Source organism: Delphinapterus leucas, chromosome 11 (assembly GCF_059928025.1).
Source record: "Delphinapterus leucas isolate spDelLeu-1000000601 "Yukka" chromosome 11, BTC_Dleu_Yukka2, whole genome shotgun sequence".
NCBI classification, from domain to species: Eukaryota; Metazoa; Chordata; class Mammalia; order Artiodactyla; family Monodontidae; genus Delphinapterus; species Delphinapterus leucas.
This window is the reverse complement of record NC_143139.1, coordinates 56,268,576-56,290,340: the sequence shown is the minus strand read 5'-3', so window position 1 is coordinate 56,290,340 and position 21,765 is coordinate 56,268,576. Positions and strand designations below refer to the sequence as shown.

At 41.8% G+C, this 21,765-nt stretch overlaps 1 protein-coding gene across 2 annotated transcripts in view; it reads left to right on the top strand.

The window, feature by feature from the left end:
- The window catches only part of PTPRB (protein tyrosine phosphatase receptor type B), a 118,319-nt gene that overhangs the window by 54,938 nt on the left and 41,616 nt on the right, over window positions 1–21,765 (top strand). For both annotated transcript variants that reach the window (XM_022571539.3, XM_022571540.3), the window contains 9 exons: window positions 98–364; window positions 4,316–4,579; window positions 8,628–8,891; window positions 9,422–9,685; window positions 10,480–10,743; window positions 12,906–13,175; window positions 16,560–16,823; window positions 18,645–18,908; window positions 19,652–19,933. In XM_022571539.3, coding sequence (XP_022427247.2) covers window positions 98–364; window positions 4,316–4,579; window positions 8,628–8,891; window positions 9,422–9,685; window positions 10,480–10,743; window positions 12,906–13,175; window positions 16,560–16,823; window positions 18,645–18,908; window positions 19,652–19,933 — 2,403 coding nt within the window. The remainder of the gene's footprint in view (window positions 1–97; window positions 365–4,315; window positions 4,580–8,627; window positions 8,892–9,421; window positions 9,686–10,479; window positions 10,744–12,905; window positions 13,176–16,559; window positions 16,824–18,644; window positions 18,909–19,651; window positions 19,934–21,765) is intronic.

Sequence of the window (21,765 nt, the reverse complement as noted above, 5' to 3'; positions counted from 1 at the left end):
TTTTCAAGACTGTCTCCATTTTTTACTCATTTTTGTTACACTTCCTTAGGGTGACGAAGTATCATCTGTTTTTTCTTCCCTGTCTACTCTGTTTTAGTGCCTGCCCAAGTGACCGGCTTGCATGTGGCCAACCAAGGGACAACAAGCAGTCTCTTCACTAACTGGACCCAAGCATTGGGAGACATAGACTTCTACCAAGTCTTACTGATCCATGAAAACGTGGTCATCAAAAATGAAAGTGTCTCCAGTGAGACCAGCAGATACAGCTTCCACTCCCTCAAATCGGGCAGCCTCTACTCCATGGTGGTAACCACAGTAAGCGGAGGAATCTCTTCCCGACAAGTGGTGGTGGAGGGAAGGACAGGTAAGAAGAGTGTCTGTGACCTACGGCGATCTGAGCACGTGGAACCTCCAGGGTGTATCCTAGGTGTTTTAAAACATCCTAAAGACAGACCCAACTCTGATCTTCCTAAAAGCCAAGTTTCAGTGCTATCCAGACAGTACATGTTGATCTCCCAGGAATGGAAATTGGATGATGGGAGAGAGTAGGAGAGAATGAATTCTAAATTTTCTAAAATCTCCAATACCTGTGTCAGAACTCCTAGAAAACCCTTTGCGATGACATGATAGTCATCTGCTACCTAAGCTTATTCCTTCATCTAGCTGATTTTCTTTGAAATATTTATGTCCGATTAAGGTAAACAAGTCATGAACTTTTTAAAAAAAGTATCTTCCATTCTCTTTCATATTCTTGGTTTCAAGACACAGAAAAAAGAAATGATCTCCAACTTCTATGGTCAAAAGTTAAGCTAATAGGGCTTCCCTGGTGGCGCAGTGGTTGAGAGTCCACCTGCCAATGCAGGGGACACGGGTTTGTGCCCTGGGCCGGGAAGATCCCACATGCCGCGGAGCGGCTGGGCCGGTGAGCCATGGCCGCTGAGCCTGCGCGTCCGGAGCCTGTGCTCCACAACGGGAGAGGCCACAACAGTGAGAGGCCCGCGTACCACAAAACAAAAACAAACAAACAAAAAAAGTTAAGCTAATAAAATTACCCAATCCCATATATTTTCACAAGCAACATTAAACAGTGCTTAATACCGTACGCCACCTAAACAATGTTCCTTGACCTTAAAGAGCTCATAGTCAAATAGGGCAGAGCGCTAAGTAATCAAATAAATGTCATGTGGTCATATGTGTCAGGCAGAGGTGCAGCACCAGAGAAGGGAATACAATTTTCTACACAACACAAAGAAAGAACATAAACAAACAATATGAAATGTATGTTCCAGTTTCTTAGAAAGATATACAATTAAATAAATCCAATAGAAGCTTTAATAATTATTAGTGAATTCAGGTCAGTGACTTTGCCCATTTAATTTCATATGATTATGTTAAGTTGGATGTCAGTCTCCTCCCTCTATATTTCCAATGCTCAGATTCTGAGTATCAGCGTCAGGTATCCATAGATATATCCTTTTCCAAAATCATGAATCTCACCCGCTTAATGAACCCAAGGACCATTAACTTCATTAATTCTCCCAAAAGAGCAACTAAGTCATTGAAAAGATATTTCATAGTCTAGGTAGAAATTCACTGATGTCTGCCCATTTCTGTCATTCTGTGGCAACTGATACTGTTGCCTGTGTTCTTCCTGATACCTTCCTTCTTCTCTTTTAATGGTTCTTCGCACCATCCATCAATGTAGCATAATTGGGGGTGAGGGACTGCAAAGCTTAGCTGGGGAATCAAGAGGCCTAGATTCTGGTCCTAGCTCTGCCATTCACTTATCTATCTAAGCCTTCATTTTCTCTTCCATCCCCAGTAAGTCACCCCAACACCGGGTATCAGAGTGGGGAAGGAGAAATAACAAGTTGAGGAGAGGAGTTGAAAAGGATCTTGCATCCATTTCCCAGAGACTTGCAGTTGTATTAGTCAGATTAGGCTGACTTATTTCCTGCTTATACAACTGTACAATGTGGGTGTTCCTGACTGGACAACTCTATTGGTTGGTTCTTCTCTAAGCAGTAATTAAGGGACCCAGGCTCCTACCATCTGTGGTTCTTCCTTCCTCTAGGTTCTCAGAGGTCTCTCCATTTCTTCAGAGAATGGAGGTTATGGGGAGGCGGAAGACTACTAAAGCTGGAAGTAAACACATCACTTCCACCCACATTCCATTAACGGGAACACGGTTGTATGACTACACCTAACTGCAGGGGCGGCTGGGAAATACAGTCTAGCTGTGTGTCCAAGAGGAAAAGGAAATGGTTTTGTGAGCAAGTAGTCAGATGCCGCCACACAGGTTAATTTCCATCTTAAAATACCACAAGGGCTGTCCAGCGTATGGTGCTATACTAAAACAGTTTGATATCTGAGATCACTTGATAAGTGGGACTTGTAATTATTTTTATACCTGTATTTTAATGGCAACAGATGTATCAATATTTGACCATTATATAACAGAAGTATGCAAAAACGAGACAAGAAATTCTTTGAAGAATGATAATAAAGTCTTAAGGAGAGGACAAGATATGAATAAATATAAACATCAGTTATTTTATTCAAACACATTGAGTGCAGACATTATCATGAGAAAAGAGAAAAATGGGATATTACTATAGAAACACAATAACTAGAGATTTTGAAAGGTGCCTCAATTAGTAAATTCTGTACATGGTAGATTGTAAAACAATTCAATGGCTAAAACCTAGATAATCATTACCATCTACTCAAATTACTGAAGTATTAGTCAAGGTTGAAATAATTCACTTATATTTCCACAGAGTTGAAACATATATATAAACCCTCCCAGCTTAGATAAGGTGGCAAAATATTTAAAATTGAAGATATCAGATGTGCTTAACAAATCTAATTCTAACCTGAGAAAATGCTCATTCTAAAGAAAAAAAATAAATATATCTTTTTTTTAAACATGAATTTATATTTTTGGTGAAACTTTTAATAATTATATCTTTTCTAATAAAATGTTAATAGTTGCAAATATTCCCAGCAGTTTTGAAAAACAAGCATAGTTATTCTGAGAACAACCAAGGGACATACAGATGGTTAGATGGATGAAAGAAGGACAGGGAAAGAAAAAGGACGGAAGGCATCAATACATAAATAGTATGGCTAAAAGTTCAATGTTATATCTGGGAAATGTCCATATGCATGGAACAGCATTAGCAGAATTATTTAGTAGAGTGCTGTTTATAATTTTGGTGATGGATAAGTGCTTGTAAATGCACAGAAGACTTTGGGGATTAAACCGCAAAGTCAGAGCATATTAGATGAGAAGGATTCTCAGAGGTCATCTAGCCAAATCCCGTCCACTATATGTGATGTAGGGTTATTGACAATTATATGAAAATATATAGCTGAAGTCAGTCAACCAATGATGAAAACAGTAGTGCAGTTCATATATACTATATATTTTATTCTTATATTCACTACTGACAGTACTATTTGTCATGCATTTATTTCTAATACATGGAACAACTATTATTCAATACCATGATTATTAATTTGCAGACTGTGCTTCTAGGCAGGGAACTCTTTACAGTCATCCACATCTTTTCCATTTTTGTATACTTGGAAAATAGTTGGTTCTTAGTAAATGCCTGTGACGCTAAAACCCCAACTGAGAGAAGCACATAATTATGGTGGACATCAGAATGGCCATTATTGCCACAGCATGTCTTTCTGCCCTTAAGTCCGGTCTCCAGACTTACTGCTTCCAAGATAGGCGTTTAGGTTTATTTCTCACCACTAGAGGGCAGGAAATGCTTTGCGAAGGGAAATACAACCCCTTCACCTGTGTAAATGATTAGACTCCCCAGGAATAAATAAATTAATCACAAGAAGGTCGAAGCTATCCCAATGTCTAAGACTTTTAGAAAAGCTATTGCACTCTTCACCTTTCCCCTCAAAAACCTTTCCTTATTGATGGGTTTGATTCAAGCTCTTTCATTTAGATAGTTAATGTCTGTTCCCTTTCCTACATAGGGGACTTCCTGACACGTTCACATAAAAAAACCTCCACTTAAAATACTTTACAAACAACCACACCATAAAAATGCAGTAGCAGCATCCTTGTATTTAAGAGGCATCCAAAAGACTTCCTTGGATTTTTGTCTTGGTTAATCTTATGATGTAAGAACTCTCAGCTTCCAGAAGCTACAGTGAAATCGTCACCCTTCCTTGACCTCATAGGTAATCAGATCTCCTGAGTCCACACTGTTTTTGCCCACCGCAATAGATGACTCAGACTTTTGACTGTGCCTTTCTTTTTAAATTTTCTCCCCCTGTTAAATCCCAGTCCCTTCCAGTGTGAGTGGAGTAAGGGTGAACAACTCTGGTCGCAATGACTACCTCAGTATATCCTGGCTGCCTGCTCCTGGAGACGTGGATAACTACGTGGTGACACTGTCCCACGATGGCAGGGTGGTTCAGTCCCTCGTGATTGCCAAGTCTGTCAGCGAATGTTCCTTCAGCTCCCTCACCCCGGGTCGCCTCTACAATGTGACCATAACGACGAGGAGTGGCAAGTATGAAAATCACTCCTTCGGCCAAGAGCGGACAGGTGAGGATCTCAGGAGGTTCAGGCTCTATGAGAGCCAGCCGGCTATGTGGTTCAGGGCATCACAGATCTGCAGCAATTCTGTAATGAGGGGATTAAAGACCGTTGAGATCACATTATTATGGCGACTTCATATTTTCACGCAAGAAGTTCCTTATGTGAGCAGATGTTACCTTTAAAGTAAGATGAACACCATTTTCGTGGCTAGAATTCATAGTATATTCAAATATAGTAACAGGTATTTCTGTTTAGGGTTGCTAGACCCTGGCTCTATGGATGTTCACTAATTTAATCCTTATAAAGTCCTTATTGAGGTAGTTGTGGTTATTATTCCCATTTTACAGATTCTGATAAGAATCTGATAAAAGCCATTCACTCTCTTTCCAAAGAAATGCACATACCTGCCCTATCCCCAACAAGTTCACGGACAATTTGGGGGTTACTACTTTCCTAAAGTCTACCCACGAAGCACTGGGTGAAAACCAAGGTTCAGGGTAACTTGTCCAACTGTTTAACTTGTTAAAGAGCCGGTGCACTTCAGATCCTGGATTTGAACCCAGTTCTGAATGACTCCAGAGCCTACAAAGCTCTCTGTCCTGAAATCCTTCCTGAAATGTCTGTTGGTCAAGACCACTGTTCATCCTTTTTCACACAAAGTGAAGATGTGAACCTTTATAATTCTGGGACTAAGAGCAAACTCTTAGCAAGGGCTTTGAAGGCCTGGTTGGTCTTCGATGTGCTGGAAAGAGCTAAGTTTAGACAACTACCGTTTTCCCAATATACTTATGCTTCCTGGGGTTTACATCTGAGATTTCTGCTTAAGGTGAGATTAATATTTTATCAAATCTTTCCTGCTGATCTATGGTTTGATATTTGCATTTTAAAATGTCAGTTTTTCCATGAGAATCTGGGACAACTGACACCATCCAATGCCCCAGCACAGGGTCTGGAGCCTAGCAGGCTCCAGAGTCATTCATTGAGTAATGAATGTTTGGTAAATGAATAATCAGAAATCACCTAGATCAGGGGTTTTCACCCAGTGCTTCGTGGGTAGACCTTAGGAAAGTAGTAACCCCCAAATTGTCCATGAACTTGTTGGGGATAGGGCAGGTATGTGCATTTCTTTGGAAAGAGAGTGAATGGCTCTTTTCAGATTCTCATAGTTTCTGTGACCTCTGAAAGTTAAGAACCACTGATTTACATTGTTACAGCATGCTAGCATTGAAAGCGTCCTTAGAATGATCTAATCCCGGGCTTCCCTGGTGGCGCAGTGGTTGGGAGTCTGCCTGCCGATGCAGGGGACGTGGGTTCGTGCCCCGGTCCGGGAGGATCCCACGTGCCGCGGGGCGGCTGGGCCCGTGAGCCATGGCCGCTGAGCCTGCGCGTCCGGAGCCTGTGCTCCGCAACGGGAGAGGCCACAACAGTGAGAGGCCCGCGTACCGCAAAAAAAAAAAAAAAAAAAAAAAAGAATGATCTAATCCCATCTCATTTGAGTTAAAGTCCCAGAGAGAAACTGTGGCTTCTCCAAGGTCACACTGTGGCTTCTCCAAGGTCACACAGTTGAGCAGTAGCCAAGCCCTACTGCACTCCAGGGCTGTTTCCACTACGTCATGCTCTCCCTGAAAGCACTAGTCAGGGATATAAAGAGATAGTCCCTACCCTCAAATTATTACGTATTGTGCTGATAAGTGCGATACTGACTGAGATCTGATTTTTATTTACAAAGCAGCCTTATGTCAGTGTCTTCTGTTGATTAATTTGGAGCCTAAAAATTGCCAGAAATTAAAGGATATGTCATCCAACCACTAGCCCCTTGCTGCCCCTTGGTGTCAATTCATGAATGTTTCCTATTTACATGACCTTCATATTGCAAGGCCTTGTGCTAGGATTGATTTTAAATGCAAGAAAAGTGATCCTTTATTCAAAGCACCCTTTTGATGCTTTACCAACATGAACTTGGATTTGGCACGTGACTAATCAAGGCAAACCACTGCCCCTGAGAAGTCAGTTTAACTGGAGAGTCGTGTCTGAGTTGTTGCCTTGTTGATTTTGGCTGATTGTCTCAATGCCTTCTACATTTCGGGTGAAAGTGTCAATATTTCTAATTCCGTATCACATCATCTCACCATACAGCAAGGCAAGTCCCACAAATTACCCGCAGTTCCACCTGGAGAGCCCCTTACTGACTTAGCATGGTATTCAGTCTGGTTTTTCTTCCTGCTTTGCCTTCAGTAAATTGCCTGGATCGTTGACCTTTCTTAGCCCACACTTACAGTGTCACTTCAGAATTTCTTCGGTACAAGTCTGTGATGACTAAATTCTAGCAACACTCTGATTGGTTCCAGATAAATATCTTGAAAAAAAGCACACCTGCCCTTGCTCCATATGTGTGGTGAGATATATTCCAGTACAAAAACCAGCACACATAAGCCAACAAAGGATAGTAATGCAACTTGTAGGTGTTAAGAAGCTTCATGAAAAATGTAGCTTAGATACCAAAATATTGAAATTTCTGGGTCATTTCATGCTTTGGAAGAAAGTGGAAGAGAAAACTTGGACATAGGCGTGGCATGTGGTCAGAGCAGAAATCCCTTAACATAAACCAGACACAGACAGAGGCTACCCAATCCAGAGAACATGCTAGTATTAAGATAGAAATTTAGGGCCCTGGATCTGATTGAGTTCATACTTCTTTTCAATGCTCCTTCTCATTAATATTTATAAAATCCAGTTATAGCCAAATAGTAATGAATCTAGGGCCTACTTCTGAATTAAAATACAGCCCCAAATGAAAAAATAGAATATCTTTAATATCATGCTCAAAATACAGAATTGCCTTATTTTACAGTGTTCCTGTTAACAAGCACTGATTGATTGATCAATTGAGAAAAAACCCATGGGTACACAGATTTGTTTGTTCGTTTGTTTATATGTTTATGGGGAATGTCAGGTGTACAAAGTTGGATTAATCATAATTCTTGGTTCAGGATCCTGTGCACCAGTTGCCACTGCTGTTTGTTTTTATGGCATTTAATTAAATTTAGACATTTAGTTAATAATTTTTAGTAATTTAATATGTACTTGAGAAACCACTACCCAAAATAAAAGCTAGGGACTTGATAATAATCTATATCAGATCATGTATTTCACACCTCACTGGTCCATCCCAAAGTAACCATCATCTTCACTCTTATTTTTCTCTCTTGTCTTCCATCCTGCAGTTTTATTATTTATGTAATCCTAAAATTATATTTTTAAAATTTTAGTTGTTTTAATACAAAAAAAGGTATTTTTTATGCAGTATGTAATCTTTGGGGATTAAGATTTTTCACTTAGTATTATCTTGATAAGATTCATCCATATTTTGTGTTTTGATATTAAGGGTGAAATCCATATTTTTGTGTTTTGAGTTAAGAAAAATTGTGACTGCTGTATAGTATTTCACTGTGTTCATATACCATTTCATTCATCCAATCTCCTGTAGATGGGCATCCTCTCTCACACTTGGTTTTATCAAGTTTTTAAATTTGCCAAGCAAATGGATGTAAAATGGTATTGTGCCACGGCCCTGACTTGCATTTCCCTTGATCACCAATGATGTTGAACATCTTTTCACGTATTAGTTACCATATGTGTTTCCTCATCTTCCGTTTTTCTTTTGGATTGTGTATACTCTTCTTGGTAACTTAGTATCATATCTTGAGTCACCAAGGTATGCTGGAATTGTTAATATCATTGCCATCATTCGTATTAATCATCAGGTATTATGTTTAATGCTCCGTTTTGTACATGACACTTTGTGTAGGCTAACAACAGGGTTAGAATTAATTCATCAGGTCTGTAAAAAGATCCATTTAATCAGTCCAAACTGATTTAACTGGTAACAATCTTTCCCCTCCAGAAATTTGTGATCTGAAGGTCTAAGATTTTTCTTGTAAATGCACACAGTAAAAATCTACTCACTTTCCTTTATCATCCCGTGTTGTCATCTGTGATCAGTTGCTCCCTCAGAACCATTAAATCTCTAGCTGTTTTCTGTTCTCTTTTGCAGTGCCTGACAAGGTCCAGGGAGTCAGTATCAGCAACTCAGCCAGGAGCGACTATTTAAAGGTATCCTGGGTACATGCCACCGGAGACTTTGATCACTATGAAGTCACCATTAAAAACAAAAACAACTTCATTCAGACGAAAAGCATTCCCAAGTCTGAAAACGAGTGTATATTTGTTAAGCTAGTCCCTGGACGGTTGTACAGTGTCACTGTTACTACAAAAAGTGGACAATATGAAGCCAGTGAACAAGGGAATGGAAGAACAAGTAAGTGGAAAGATTGCAAAATTTGGTAGTTGGTTGGGACTTGAAGGTCATCGAGTAAATAATTTATCTGAACCTTGAATTTCCTCTGCTTACTGATCAGTAAATTACATTCCCAGTTAGTCAGTTGGAGCCAACATCGTTCAGCCAAGCCATGGCCTATAATTACAGAATATTTATTGGCAGATAAAAGCAAGCATAGTGGGGTAGCAGGAACACCAAATTTCTCATTTTTCTTCCCTGTCCTCCTGCATTGTGGCATTTAAAGTTCTAGATGTCTTGTTTTATCCTAGGGTTGAGATCAAAACTCATTTTACAATTATATTCTACCAATACTTAGCATATAAGATTTATGCCAGAAAAAAAATTACAATTGTAATAGTTGCTTCCAATTTTTCTTGTTTAATTATGCATGAAGTAGCTGAAGTGGTTTATTCGGGAAAGGGAGATGTTTGCCAGTTCTGTGAATGTGATTCATAAATTATTGTGTAGTAAACTCTGATCAGTCACTTTCCTGAAATGTCTTCTCATAGTCCCGGAAGCTGTTAAGGATCTCACATTGCACAACAGGAGCACTGAGGACCTTCAGGTGACATGGACACGAGCTGATGGGGACGTCGACCAGTATGAGATCCAACTGCTCTTCAATGATATGAAAGTATTTCCTCCTTTTCACCTTGTCAGTACCGCAACTGAGTATCGATTCACCTCCCTCACACCAGGGCGCCAGTATAAAATTCTTGTCTTGACGATCAGTGGAGATGTACAGCAGTCAGCCTTCATTGAGGGCTTCACAGGTAATTGGAAATCCGGCTCTAGAACCTGACTAGATAGTGCGGTGTATTTAGCATGTTGGGTAGCCAGGCGTTTTGGTTGAGGATTTAAAGGGCTAAGGGGTTGGGGGGGTGGCAAGAAGGGAGAAGGTTATCTTGAGAGTGACAATAATGTTGTCCGAGCTGGTTTAACAAAACTAAAGTACGATGTAGGGGGAGAAAAAAAAGCTTTCTGAAAAATAACATTGAATTGATATAAATAGCTGTTGCCTGTGAGGCTTACAGATTAAATATAAATAACCTGATTGGTTGGTTGGATATTCCTTCTTTGGAACTCTATTAGGAGTGTTGCTATAATAGTTAACATTTATTAAGAGTTTACTGTGAACTAGACACACAGCAAAGTACTTTATATGTACATTTTGTTCAGTCCTAACAATTTCGTGGGCTGGTCGCTATTATTATCATTGCTGTTTTTCGGATAAGGAGACTGAAACTTACAGGGGTTAAGCAGTTTGCCTATAGTCCCACAACTAGTAGATAAGAAAACCAAGACTTGGACCAAGTCAATCTAGTTAGCGCTCACTATATAACTGGCATTCTTCATTTCCACTCACTGGCCTTGATGTCCCTCTAAACTTCCCCCATCAACTTCAGCTCAAGCAGAAAAGTCAGAGAAAAATGGTAGATTGATACCAATATTTTTCATATGTATTTTTTCAGTAGATGCCAAAAGGTAGGAAGCACGAAACTTTTAGTTGAAAATTTCCACAGTTCATTCTCTAAGTGATGGTTTTTAAATTTATTCTCTTTTTTAGTTCCTAGTGTTGTCAAAAATATTCACGTTTCTCCCAACGGGGCGACAGATAGCCTGACAGTGAACTGGACTCCAGGTGGGGGGGACGTGGATTCCTACACGGTGTCAGCGTTCAGGCAGAATCAAAAGGTTGAGTCTCAGACGGTCCCCAAGCTTGTCTCTGAGCACACGTTCCACAGGCTGGAGGCTGGGGAGCAGTACCGGATCGTGATCGCCTCTGTCAGCGGGTCCCAGAAGAACCAAGTAGATGCGCTCGGGCGTACAGGTAAGCGTCCCCCTGCAGAAGGGCCAAATAGTTCTCCATAATGGGACGATGGATGGGCTTGGCCACTCACAAATGGAAAATACCCAAATTCAAAACCACTAAGTTCGTACAATTCAATGTGGTTTCAAGAGCCTTTCTCATGTTTTTTTTCTTTGCATTTTTGTTTCTGAATAGAGTGATTCAAAAACAAATGAAAGGTAATTAGAAACGAAATCATGTGAATAGATTTTTATACTTGCTAAGGGATATAATAGTTGATTCTCTAACTCTGCGTGTTTCAAAATTTTACCCCTTTCTCAAAATTCTTTAAAGAAAAACACACCTATGCCATCTACTTCATTTGTGATGAATTAATAATGTATCTGTTTATTTATATTAATATCACTATTCACATAGTACTTTCAAAACAAAAATAAGCTATCAGCACCACTATAAATGCCAGGCATTTAAAATGATCTTTAACCATACTACAAGGTAGAGATCATTATCTTCAATTTATAGATGAGGAAAGCAAGGCTTAGAAAGTTTATAAAACATTATCAAGGATACATGTAATAAGACCTAGAGCTATAATTCAAATCTAGGTCTATCTGGCTCCAAGCGTCATGCTCTCTCTACTGTGATACAATATGTACTAGATGTCTTCCGTTCTCATGACCACTTATTTAGTTGTGGGGCATGGGCCTCTGTACTGTGCCCTTCTCTGTGTCTGTTTCATATACGTATATCTCCAACTATATGTCAAGCACTATGTTAGAAAATGGGAATTCAGCAGCAAGATAGAGCCCCTGACCAAAGAAGCTTACAATATAGTGGAGTCAGGTAAAAGGCAACTAAAGTATAGCATGATAAGTGCTAAAATAAAAGTAATGTCAGGATACTATAGGAGCAAACAAAAAGAGTCAGGGAAGGCTTCCAGGAGGAGGTAACATTTAAAAAGATACTAAGAAATTATCCTGGTGAAGTATGTGTTGATCTGGTTCCAGCAGAAAAGCAAAGGCCTGGACGGAAGAGAAAGCATGGCACATTTGCGGAGCTATACACTACTTATGCTAGAATAACGATGTGAGCCACGTGGCCAAGTAGGTAGATGGACCTAATTTCGAAGGGCCTTGTATGCCTTGTTAAAGTGTTTAGAATTGTGGATAGCGATTAAAGGGCCATCAGCATGGCATGCTATGAGAATCTGCCAGACACTGTGTACAGTTAGAAACAGTGGGAAGTGAGGAAACAAGGGACTTGCAGTACTGTGGGTGAGAGATGATGGAGTCCTAGGCTAGTGAGGAAGAGAAGGAGAGAAGTGGAAAGACCCAAGACATGTAAGATTTAGGAGACAGGAATGACAAGACTCGTGTTTGATTCTGTAGAAAGGTGAGTGTGACAAGTTTCTGGCTTGGATCAAGAGTTGGACCAAGACTTGGACCAACAAAGGGCAATGAGGAGGTGGTGGGAGGGAGATGAGCAGTTCAGTCTGGGCATCTTGAGGGTTGAGGGGGCGGTGTCTGTGGAACATCCAGAGAGGGATGTCATTTGCAAAAATAGATGAGAGATCTGAACTGAGAGTTTAAATTTGGGAGTCATCACCACATGGCTAACAATTCAAACCATGGGAGTGGATGAGATCTCTTAAGGATATTATGTAGAATGAGAAAAAATATAAGCTTAGGACATAAAATATTATTAACAAATAATACTATCTGGCCTTTCACATCAGGAGCCGTAGTACAAACACTGTTATATGCTACTGCTTAGGTCAAGGCTTAAAGCTTTGACCTGAGTTAATCTTGGGAATGAAAGTCTAAACAAGCAACACCATTCAGTCATCCAAACTGTATTCATTGAATGTAAATTTGTTCAGCATTCTTCCACTTTCTAGATACATCGATATGCATCACTCTGCATATTTATCAGTGTCACTTCCACTAATTTTTCTATTTGTTTGACTTCAAGATCCGTCTAAATCAGAGAAGAAAAAAAAAGAGAGAATCTAAGCAGTTACACAGATAATTCAGACCAAGAAATACTTTCTCCTAAGGGCACATGGAAAGTGTCAATGATGCAACCATGAGGCATCATCTTCCATCTGCAGTTGATGTAGGGACGTTTTTCTCAATTGGTTACTTAACCCTAAGTGATGGAACTGGCCTCTCTTTTCTTTGCAGTCCCAGCGTCCGTCCAGGGAATAACTGCAGACAATGCCTACAGTAGTCACTCCTTAATAGTAAGTTGGCAGAAAGCTGTTGGCGTGGCAGAAAGATATGATATCCTGCTTCTAAGTGAAAATGGGATCCTCCTAAGTAACACATCAGAGGCAGCCACGACTAAGCAGCACAAATTTGAAGACCTAACACCAGGAAAGAAATACAAGATACAGATCCTAACCGTCAGCGGAGGCCTCTTTAGCAAGGAAGCCCAGACCGAAGGCCGGACAGGTAATTCGCACAGCTTGTTGTTTCGTACAACACCTCCCTGTCTGCCATTCCTTAGGAACTGTAGGGCCAAAGGGATGAAGCAACACTGGGAGATGATATATATTTCTTGACACAGCAGGGACATTCACCGTGATTTGCCACTTCCGCCAGTCGGCCTATTCGCACAGCTTTCAGCCCACCACACTCCAATTCAGATTTTGCATCAAAACTGGCTCTATTCATTTCTTATTTTTGCTGTAATAAATTGCCACAAACTTTGCAGCTTCAAACAACACAGATTTATTATCTTATAGTTCTGGAGATCAGAATCTGAAAATAGGTTTTATGGGGCTAAAATCAAGGCGTCAGGTCACAAAAGGACTGTGTTTCTTCTAGAGACCTCGTGGGGAGAAGCCATTCCTCACCCTTTTCAGCTTCTAGAGGCCACTCACATTCCTTCCAGCAGTGGCCTCACTCCAACCGCTGTGTCTGTCACCATATCGCCTTCTCTGCTCTCTTGCCTCCCTCTTCCATCTTTTAAGGACTCTTGTGATCACATTGGTCACCACTCAGACAATCCAGGATAATCTCAAGATCCTGAACTTAACCACATCTGCAAAGTCCCTTTTGTCACATAAGGTAACATATTCACAGGTTCCGGGGATTAGGACATGGGCATCTTTGGGGGCCATTATTCAGACAGCACCACTGGTCTAACTGATTATTTATTTATTAAGCACCCAGGTCTGAAAGGGGTTTGATGTCGATAGGGACATAAAGCTAAGTTAGGCATGCTTCTCGCCCTGGAAGAAGTGACTGACAATTGGGGGAGACAGACACATGGACAAATAATGTCAATACATTGTGATAAGGGTTGTTTGTGAGAGAGGGATGTCCAGCATCAAGGGGAGCATGGAGTCAGGTGGAATTGGGAAGTCTTCTTGAAAGTGACCTTTCAGTACTGTCATGAAGGATGAAGCAATTCTCCACGTGGAGAAAAGCTAGAAGGACACCCAGTGCAGACAGACGACCACGTGCCAAGACAGGGAGGTGTGAGAAGGAGCAGGGAGATTTTGCGGTGGCCGAAGTGTGTGTTACATGGTGGAGACGTGAGGCTGGAAAGGCAGGTTCGGGCCAGATTAGATAGTGCCTGGCGTGCCTTCCTCAGGAATTTATTTTTCATCTTATAAAATAAATAAAAGGAGACAATAAAAGTTTTTCAGCCGGACAGTGAACGTTCTGTAATAAAGATTTGTACTTTAAAAAAGAAAAAGGTAAATCAGATGGCAATGGGGGATAGATTGAATGGAGAAGAGACCAAAGGTGGGGAGACAGGCTCATAAATGAACTTGTTATTGATCACCTACTGTGTGCCAGGCACTGTCCTAAATGCTGGATACACAGAAATGAATAAAACAGCCCTCGTGGTCATGAAGCCTCTATTCTAGTAGGGGAGAAAGGCAATGAAGAAAATAAAGAAGTAAAAAATATAGTACGTTAAATGGTAATAAATACTGAGGAGAAAATTAAAGCAGGAAGTGGGTTAGCAAGTGCTAGACGCTAACAATTTTAGATAGTACAGTCCTGAAAGGTTTTGTTGAGAAGGTGACATTTGAGTAAAAGTCTGAAAGAAGTGAGAAAGAGGACCGTGTAGATATTTGGGGAAGAGCATCCTGAAGCAGAGCAAACAGCAAGGCGAAGAACCTGAGGTGGGAGCTTTGGAGAAGTAGCAATGAGGCCACTATTGGTAGAGCACAGTGAGTGACGGCAAAGTGAGGGGAGGTGGTCAGAGAGGCAACTGGGGTCCTAAGGTGATGGCAGTCATAGCAACGATAAGGGTCCAAAGCAAAACTAATGCAGGGGCCCTGATGAAGAATAGTAGATATAGTCAAGAAATAGTCCTGCATTAGATAAGATGGCACTTGGTGGCTGAGTAGAGTATAAAAGGAGGAACAGAAGAAGATTCTACAGTTTCTACCTGGTAGAAGATGATTCTATTAACTGAGATAAGAGAAGCAGGAGGAGAGAGTGTCAAGGAAAAAGATACAGGGCTCAGCTCTGAACTGAGTTTGTGATGTCTGAATGACTTGCAGAGAGAGGTGATCAATAGGTTATTGATAATAGGGGTCCTGAGCTCAGAAAAGTGAGCTGGAGATAAAGATTTGGACAAAAATTCTAGTTAAATCCATGTTTTAGTGTGTTCAGGATGCTATAACGAGAATACCGTAAACTGGGTGGCTTAAACAACAGACATTACTTCTCACAGCTCTGGAGGCTGGAAGTTGAAGGTCAAGGCTCCAGCAGATTTGGTGTCTGGTGAGGGCCCATTTTCTGCATCACAGCGAGCATCTTCTCACCGTGTCCTCACATGGTGGGAAGGATGAGAGAGCCCTCTGGGGTCTCTTTTATAAGGCACTGATCCCACTCATGAGGTCTCCACCCTCGTGGCCTAATCATCTTCCATTCGCTACCCCCTGAAACCATCATTTAGGCCTTTAGGCTTCAACATGAATCTCCGGGAGGGTCGGGGTGGAGACACAAACATGCAGGCCATAGCGAGCCATAAAGTGAATGAGACTGACTGTTTCGCTCATGTTATGGAATATGAAGGAGACAAAGGGTGAAACCATGGGAAATACCAACTTTTAAGGATCTGGCATAAGGAGAGGGGAAAAGCAAAAGAGCCTGAGAAAGTGTTTGGAGAAGAGAACCCAGGAGAGAGGAGACAGATGTCCTGTTCTATTTCCACGGGCATCTTAAGACTTCCATGGTATCAGGCAGCATCTGTGCCAACAGTTTGGAAGCAGGTCATTTCACCTTGCCAGCAGGTAGCACGGAAGGCCAAAAAGGTTCCAAAATCCTAATGTAAACCTTTTTTAAAAAATGGTTTTGGGTTTTGGCTTTTCCTCTTCCTTCTCTTTCCCATGTCTCTGAATCTAGTTTTCTCTTTCTGCCTGATTTTCCCTTTCTTTCATACCTAGTCTCTCCTTCCCACTGCCCTTCCCTCCAATGGTCATTTCTTAGCTCTCAGAGGGCACTCAGAGATAGATTGCTGGTCTCTGATCTAGTTCCTAGTACTGGAAAAACATTTAGTCACACAGGTCAGACTAACATTTATTTTACATGCAAAAAAATGTCTTTAAAGATAGTTTTCCATTAGTGGGGGGTTTTTGTTGTTGTTCTCTTGTGGTTTTGCTTTTTAACATTAACAGCTTCAGCCTCGCTAATTCACATTATTCGGATTTCTTTGCTCTGGGGTCTCCATGTAGTCAATATTCTTAAAGGCAGGGATGGTGTGTTTTGAGCTGCTTGATGGAGTGTGGCCATCTAGGCACCAACCCCGGGCTGGGTCAGGGTTGGCTGTACCAAACTCAGTCTCGTTCTCTTTCTCCTCAACCTTTCTAGTCCCAGCAGCTGTCACCAACCTGAGGATCACAGAGAACGCCACCAGACACCTGTCCTTCAGCTGGACCCCCTCAGAGGGGGAGCTCAAATGGTACAACATCTTTCTGTACAACCCAGATCGAACTCTTCAGGAGCGAGCTCAAGTTGGCCCGCAAGTCCAGAGCTTCTCTTTCCAGAACTTGCTACAAGGTCGAATGTACAAAATGGTGATTGTAACTCACAGTGGGGAGCTGTCTAATGAGTCTTCCATATTCGGTAGAACAGGTAAGACCTGAACCCAAGCTGTAATGAATAGCAGGGAAATTGTCACAGTACTCACTGGCTTTTCCTTGATTTGTCCTTAGTTTCCTGTTCTACCCAGGGTGTAGCTTTATATGAAATTCGTGACCTTTATATGAAATTTCTGACCCTAAATCAGACCTTTGATTATATATCAGAATAGTTTTTGCACTGGTTTTTGCTTTGTTTCCTACACGTGCTTACCTCATAGAGTTTAGTGAAAAAAATGAGTCTGGCTCCTCTACTTGCCAGCAAACTGCTACGCGAGGGTTATAAGCCATCAGGGCTCAATTCAAGCTGTGCCTTTCAGCTTTCTACAGGAAATAGATGGAGTGGAGAGCAGGTCCAAGGAAGGGCAGCTACAAATGGGGCCAACAAGCAAAGACTGCTGTGAATCAGAAACACAGCACTAGGTGAAGTGAACACAAGAGTTCCAGGAAAATGAGAGAGAGGAACATCCTGGGTTTTGCAAATAAGAAACTGAATCTACTCTTTCTCCATAATTTGAGTCCATTATCTCATTTTTTTCTATTCAATTTTTATTCTTTTTAAAAATATTTATTTATTTATTTATTTGACTGCGCCGGATCTTAGTTGCAGCATGTGAACTCTTGAGTTGAAGCATGCATGTGGGATCTAGTCCCCTGAGCAGGGATGGAACCCCGGCCCCCTGCATTGGGAGCACTGAGCCTTAGCCACTGGACCACCAGGGAAGTCCCCAATTTTTATTCTTAATTGACAGTTGTTTTTGAGTGCTCTTGTGTGCCAGGCACTGGGCTCACTGTTGCACTAGGAGAGTAGACAAGACTCACAGGGCCCCTGACCTCACAGGGCTCTACACTAGCAGAGAGGAGGAGGGAACAGGACAGCAGATTTTAAAGGGTGATGATTTTGGAACCCCTTAAATCCTCTGAAGGAAATAAACATTATGTTATGACACAGCGTGACTCGGCAGGACAAGACTTAGAGACCCCTTTAGACAGAGAAGGCTTTTCAGCTGAGACCCGAAGGTGAGATGAGCCATGGGAAGAGCTCATTTTAGTCACTCAGCAGGAGTTCTCAGCTTGCCTTCTGAGGGAACGAAAAAGAGCAGCGGATAAGCCATGAGTGGAATTTCCTAGATGTTACCATCTTCAGGGCCATCTGCCCTAGGCACGTCTTCCCTTATCTGCTCATTATGTTTAAAATTCCTCCAACAAGGGACAACAGTCTTCACTCTCCAAAGAATCATGAAGCTTACATACCCACGGGACAGGTGCCAGCCTGACTAATTTATACTATGGTAGAAATGACTGTTAACACTTCACTTCCCAAGTGAGGTTCCATCAGTATAGATTTTGGGGGAAGAAAGGGCTGAGAGAGAGAACTGAGAACCTAAGAGAGGATGGAGAGGAAGTAAAGAGGCCCAGAGAGGGATGTTATGGGATGGTGGCCCAAGTGAGATGGGCCAGACTGGAAGGGGCAGGAACATTTTATGAACAACTTTCAGGGCTTTTTATATCCTAAGTTATGAACTATTTGACCAGTCTTAGTCATTTCTGAAGATTTCACTTTATATGTTTATCAGAGGACATGTAACGAGCATACAGAAGTCACCACCTCTTGTGCTTTGTTTTATTTTAATTTGTGCCAGGTCTCTAGACCACATGCCCCTAAACTCAAGTGACCTGAAGTAGAAGCAAGATCTGACTCTACAATAAGCACTACTCACCCGTACACCCAACATAGCTTATGTTTTCACCTGTGGGCCAAAATGCCTTTGTTTCTATCTGTCTTGTTTTTAGTAAAGGTTGTCCTTCTCTTAAGTCCCAGCCTCTGTGAGTAACCTCAAGGGATCCAATCGAAACATGACAGACAGTCTCTGGTTCAGCTGGAGTCCAGCCTCTGGGGACTTCGACTTTTATGAGCTGATTCTCTACAACCCAAATGGCACAAAGAAGGAAAACTGGAAAGACAAGGACCTGACGGAGTGGCGTTTCCATGGCCTCGTTCCCGGAAGGAAATACACGCTGTGTGTGATAACTCATAGTGGAGATCTCAGCAACAAGGTCACGGGGGAGAGCAGAACAGGTAAGAAGCCCAGTTGCCAATGGCCAAGTGTTGGTGGGAAGTAGCTTCCACAGGCATGTTTTAATTACGGCCTTATTAATAAGAAATAAAATCGGTAATGATGTACCATGTGCTAGCCCCTGAACTTGGGAAGGCTCTGTGATAGAATGGGTAAAGGAGACAGACTTTGGGTGAAAAGATCTAGGTCCTTGGCTCAGCTCTACCACTTACCTGTGTGAAGCTGGGCAAGTCACCGAGCATCTCTAAGCCTCAGCTTTCTTATCTGTAAAATGGGGATAGTCATATACATCATCATTGTGTTACTATGATCAGTGCTTTCTAAATTTTCTTATTTCTTGGGCACACACAGATAACATTGATATCTGTGTGCCACCCTGGGGTCAATGAACAAGGCTCTCTGCAATTGGATGTAACTGTCTGTGGACTCTAGCCTTCACATCCGCAAATCTGATGGAATAAATATCTTCTCATACTTGTAATCCATTCAGGGCACACTCATGCTCCATAGCACCCTGGTAAAAAATCTCTGGTTATAAAAATTAAAGAAAATGTACATAAAACACTTGAGGACAGTGTCTCACACGTAGTAAATACTGTAAATGGAAGCTCTTATTATTATGTTGTCATATTACCTCTTCCTATGAAGTACGTTAAACGTATGTCTGATGTCGCTCAGCTATCTTATTTATATATGTTATGGCATAGAAGTGATTACATGATTTTTTACTTGCTCATACATACAGCCCCAAGTCCTCCCAGTCTTATGTCATTTGCTGATGTTGCGAACACATCGTTGGCCATCACCTGGAAAGGGCCACCGGACTGGACAGACTATGATGACTTTGAGCTGCAGTGGTTCCCCAGAGATGCCGTCACAGTCTTCAACCCCTACAGCAACAGAAAATCAGAAGGACGCATCGTGTATGGCCTTCGTCCAGGGAGATCTTATCAATTCAGTGTCAAGACTGTCAGTGGTGATTCCTGGAAAACCTACAGCAAACCAATTTTTGGATCTGTGAGGACAAGTATGACATGTCTTGATTCTCAGATGAAGTGGGGAGGAAGTATGTGTTGCAACATCTTATTCCAGTGGGGCTTGGTTTAAATCCACATTTTTACCTGAAATTGGTTAGATTTGAGTTCAGACAGAAGTTCTATATAGATTTGTTCATTTATTCAACTTTAACAACAAGAAATAATCTCTGCCCTCGTGGAGCTTACAGTCGAGTGGGAGGTACTATCATTAACAAGACATTTTGGGTGTGATGAAGGAAGTATTTGGCACTAGAGAAACACAGGGTAAAGGCATCTGACCCAATAAAAGGGAGCTTCCTAGAAGAAGAAACATCCAAATCAAAACCCAAGGAAAGGGCTTCCTTGGTGGCACAGTGGTTGAGAGTCCGCCTGCCGATGCAGGGGAAACGGGTTCGTGCCCCGGTCCGGGAAGATCCCACATGCCGCGGAATGGCTGGGCCCGTGAGCCATGGCCACTGGGCCTGTGCGTCCGGAGCCTGTGCTCTGCAACGGGAGAGGCCACGACAGTGAGAGGCCCGCGTACCGCAAAAAAAAAAAAAAACAAGGAAAGAGTAAGACTCACCGGGTGGAGATGAAGAAAGAAGTAAAGAATGTTCCAGGTAGAGAGAATAAAAGATTCCAAAACCAGGCAGGAGGCAGGAATAGAAAGGAGTTTAGTTGGCCAGAGGATAATAGGTAAGGATTAGGAGAATCAGGTCATAAAACGTCTTGTGAGCCACGGTGATGATTTTGAACCTCAGTCCATTGGAGCCACTGAAGGATTTTCAGCCGAGATATAATCAAATTTGCATTTTAGAAAGTCACTATGGGGGTGGAACAGAGAACAGATCGAAAGGGGCAAACTAGAAACAGAGGGATTGGTTAGGACATATTGCTGTAAATTCTAAAGATGAAAATACTTCAACAATAAAGTACATATCAGTTTCTTCCCCAAGGGTTTTTTTTTTTTTTTTTTTTTTTTTTGCGGTACGCGGGCCTCTCACTGTTGTGGCCTCTCCCGTTGCGGAGCACAGGCTCCGGACGCACAAGCTCAGTGGCCATGGCTCACGGGCCCAGCCGCTCCACGGCATGTGGGACCCCCCCGGGGGCACGAACCCGCATCCCCCACATCGGCAGGTGGACTCTCAACCACTGCGCCACCAGGGGAGCCCACACACAAGGCATTTTGAGATAAATACCACAGACCTCAAAGAAACAGAAGTTTTTGGTATAGGAACCTCAATCGAAATATTTATTTTTCAATAATACCCAGTAAATGTAGTTTCTGAGATCAGATCAAATAGTTATTGGCTATTGATAAAATACGAAGTTGAAAATTAGAAATTTAAGCCAGTAGCTGTTTTGTTAATTCAACAAACATTCATGCTACAAAAATTATAACTCTTTGGATATTGTATCCAAAGAGCAGTTTGGGATCAGATAGGTGTGTGTCAAGAGAAATATGTGAAAAAGAACGAAGAGTTTTAGTTTATAGCCAGATCAAGAGGGGTTTGCAGTGGCATATTGTGGGCTGTGTAATTGAATCACAGGTGTTAGAATCTGAGAGCTCAGTTGAGGTTGGGCTGGTCAGATCGCATCTGGAATATTGTATTCGGTCCTGGATGCTAGAATTTAAGAGAAGCATTTACCAAATGGGGCGTGCCCAAGAGGAAAGCAGCCGGCACCAAGAGGGGCTCGATGCTGAGTTTTACGGGGAATGGCGGAATGAACTTTGAGGGTTGCATTAGTTCAGATTGGGTTTGGCTGTGGGTAACAGAAGACCAGAGGATTAAACAAAACAGAAGTTGAGAATTCTCATGTAAAATCATTCCAGTGCCCCATT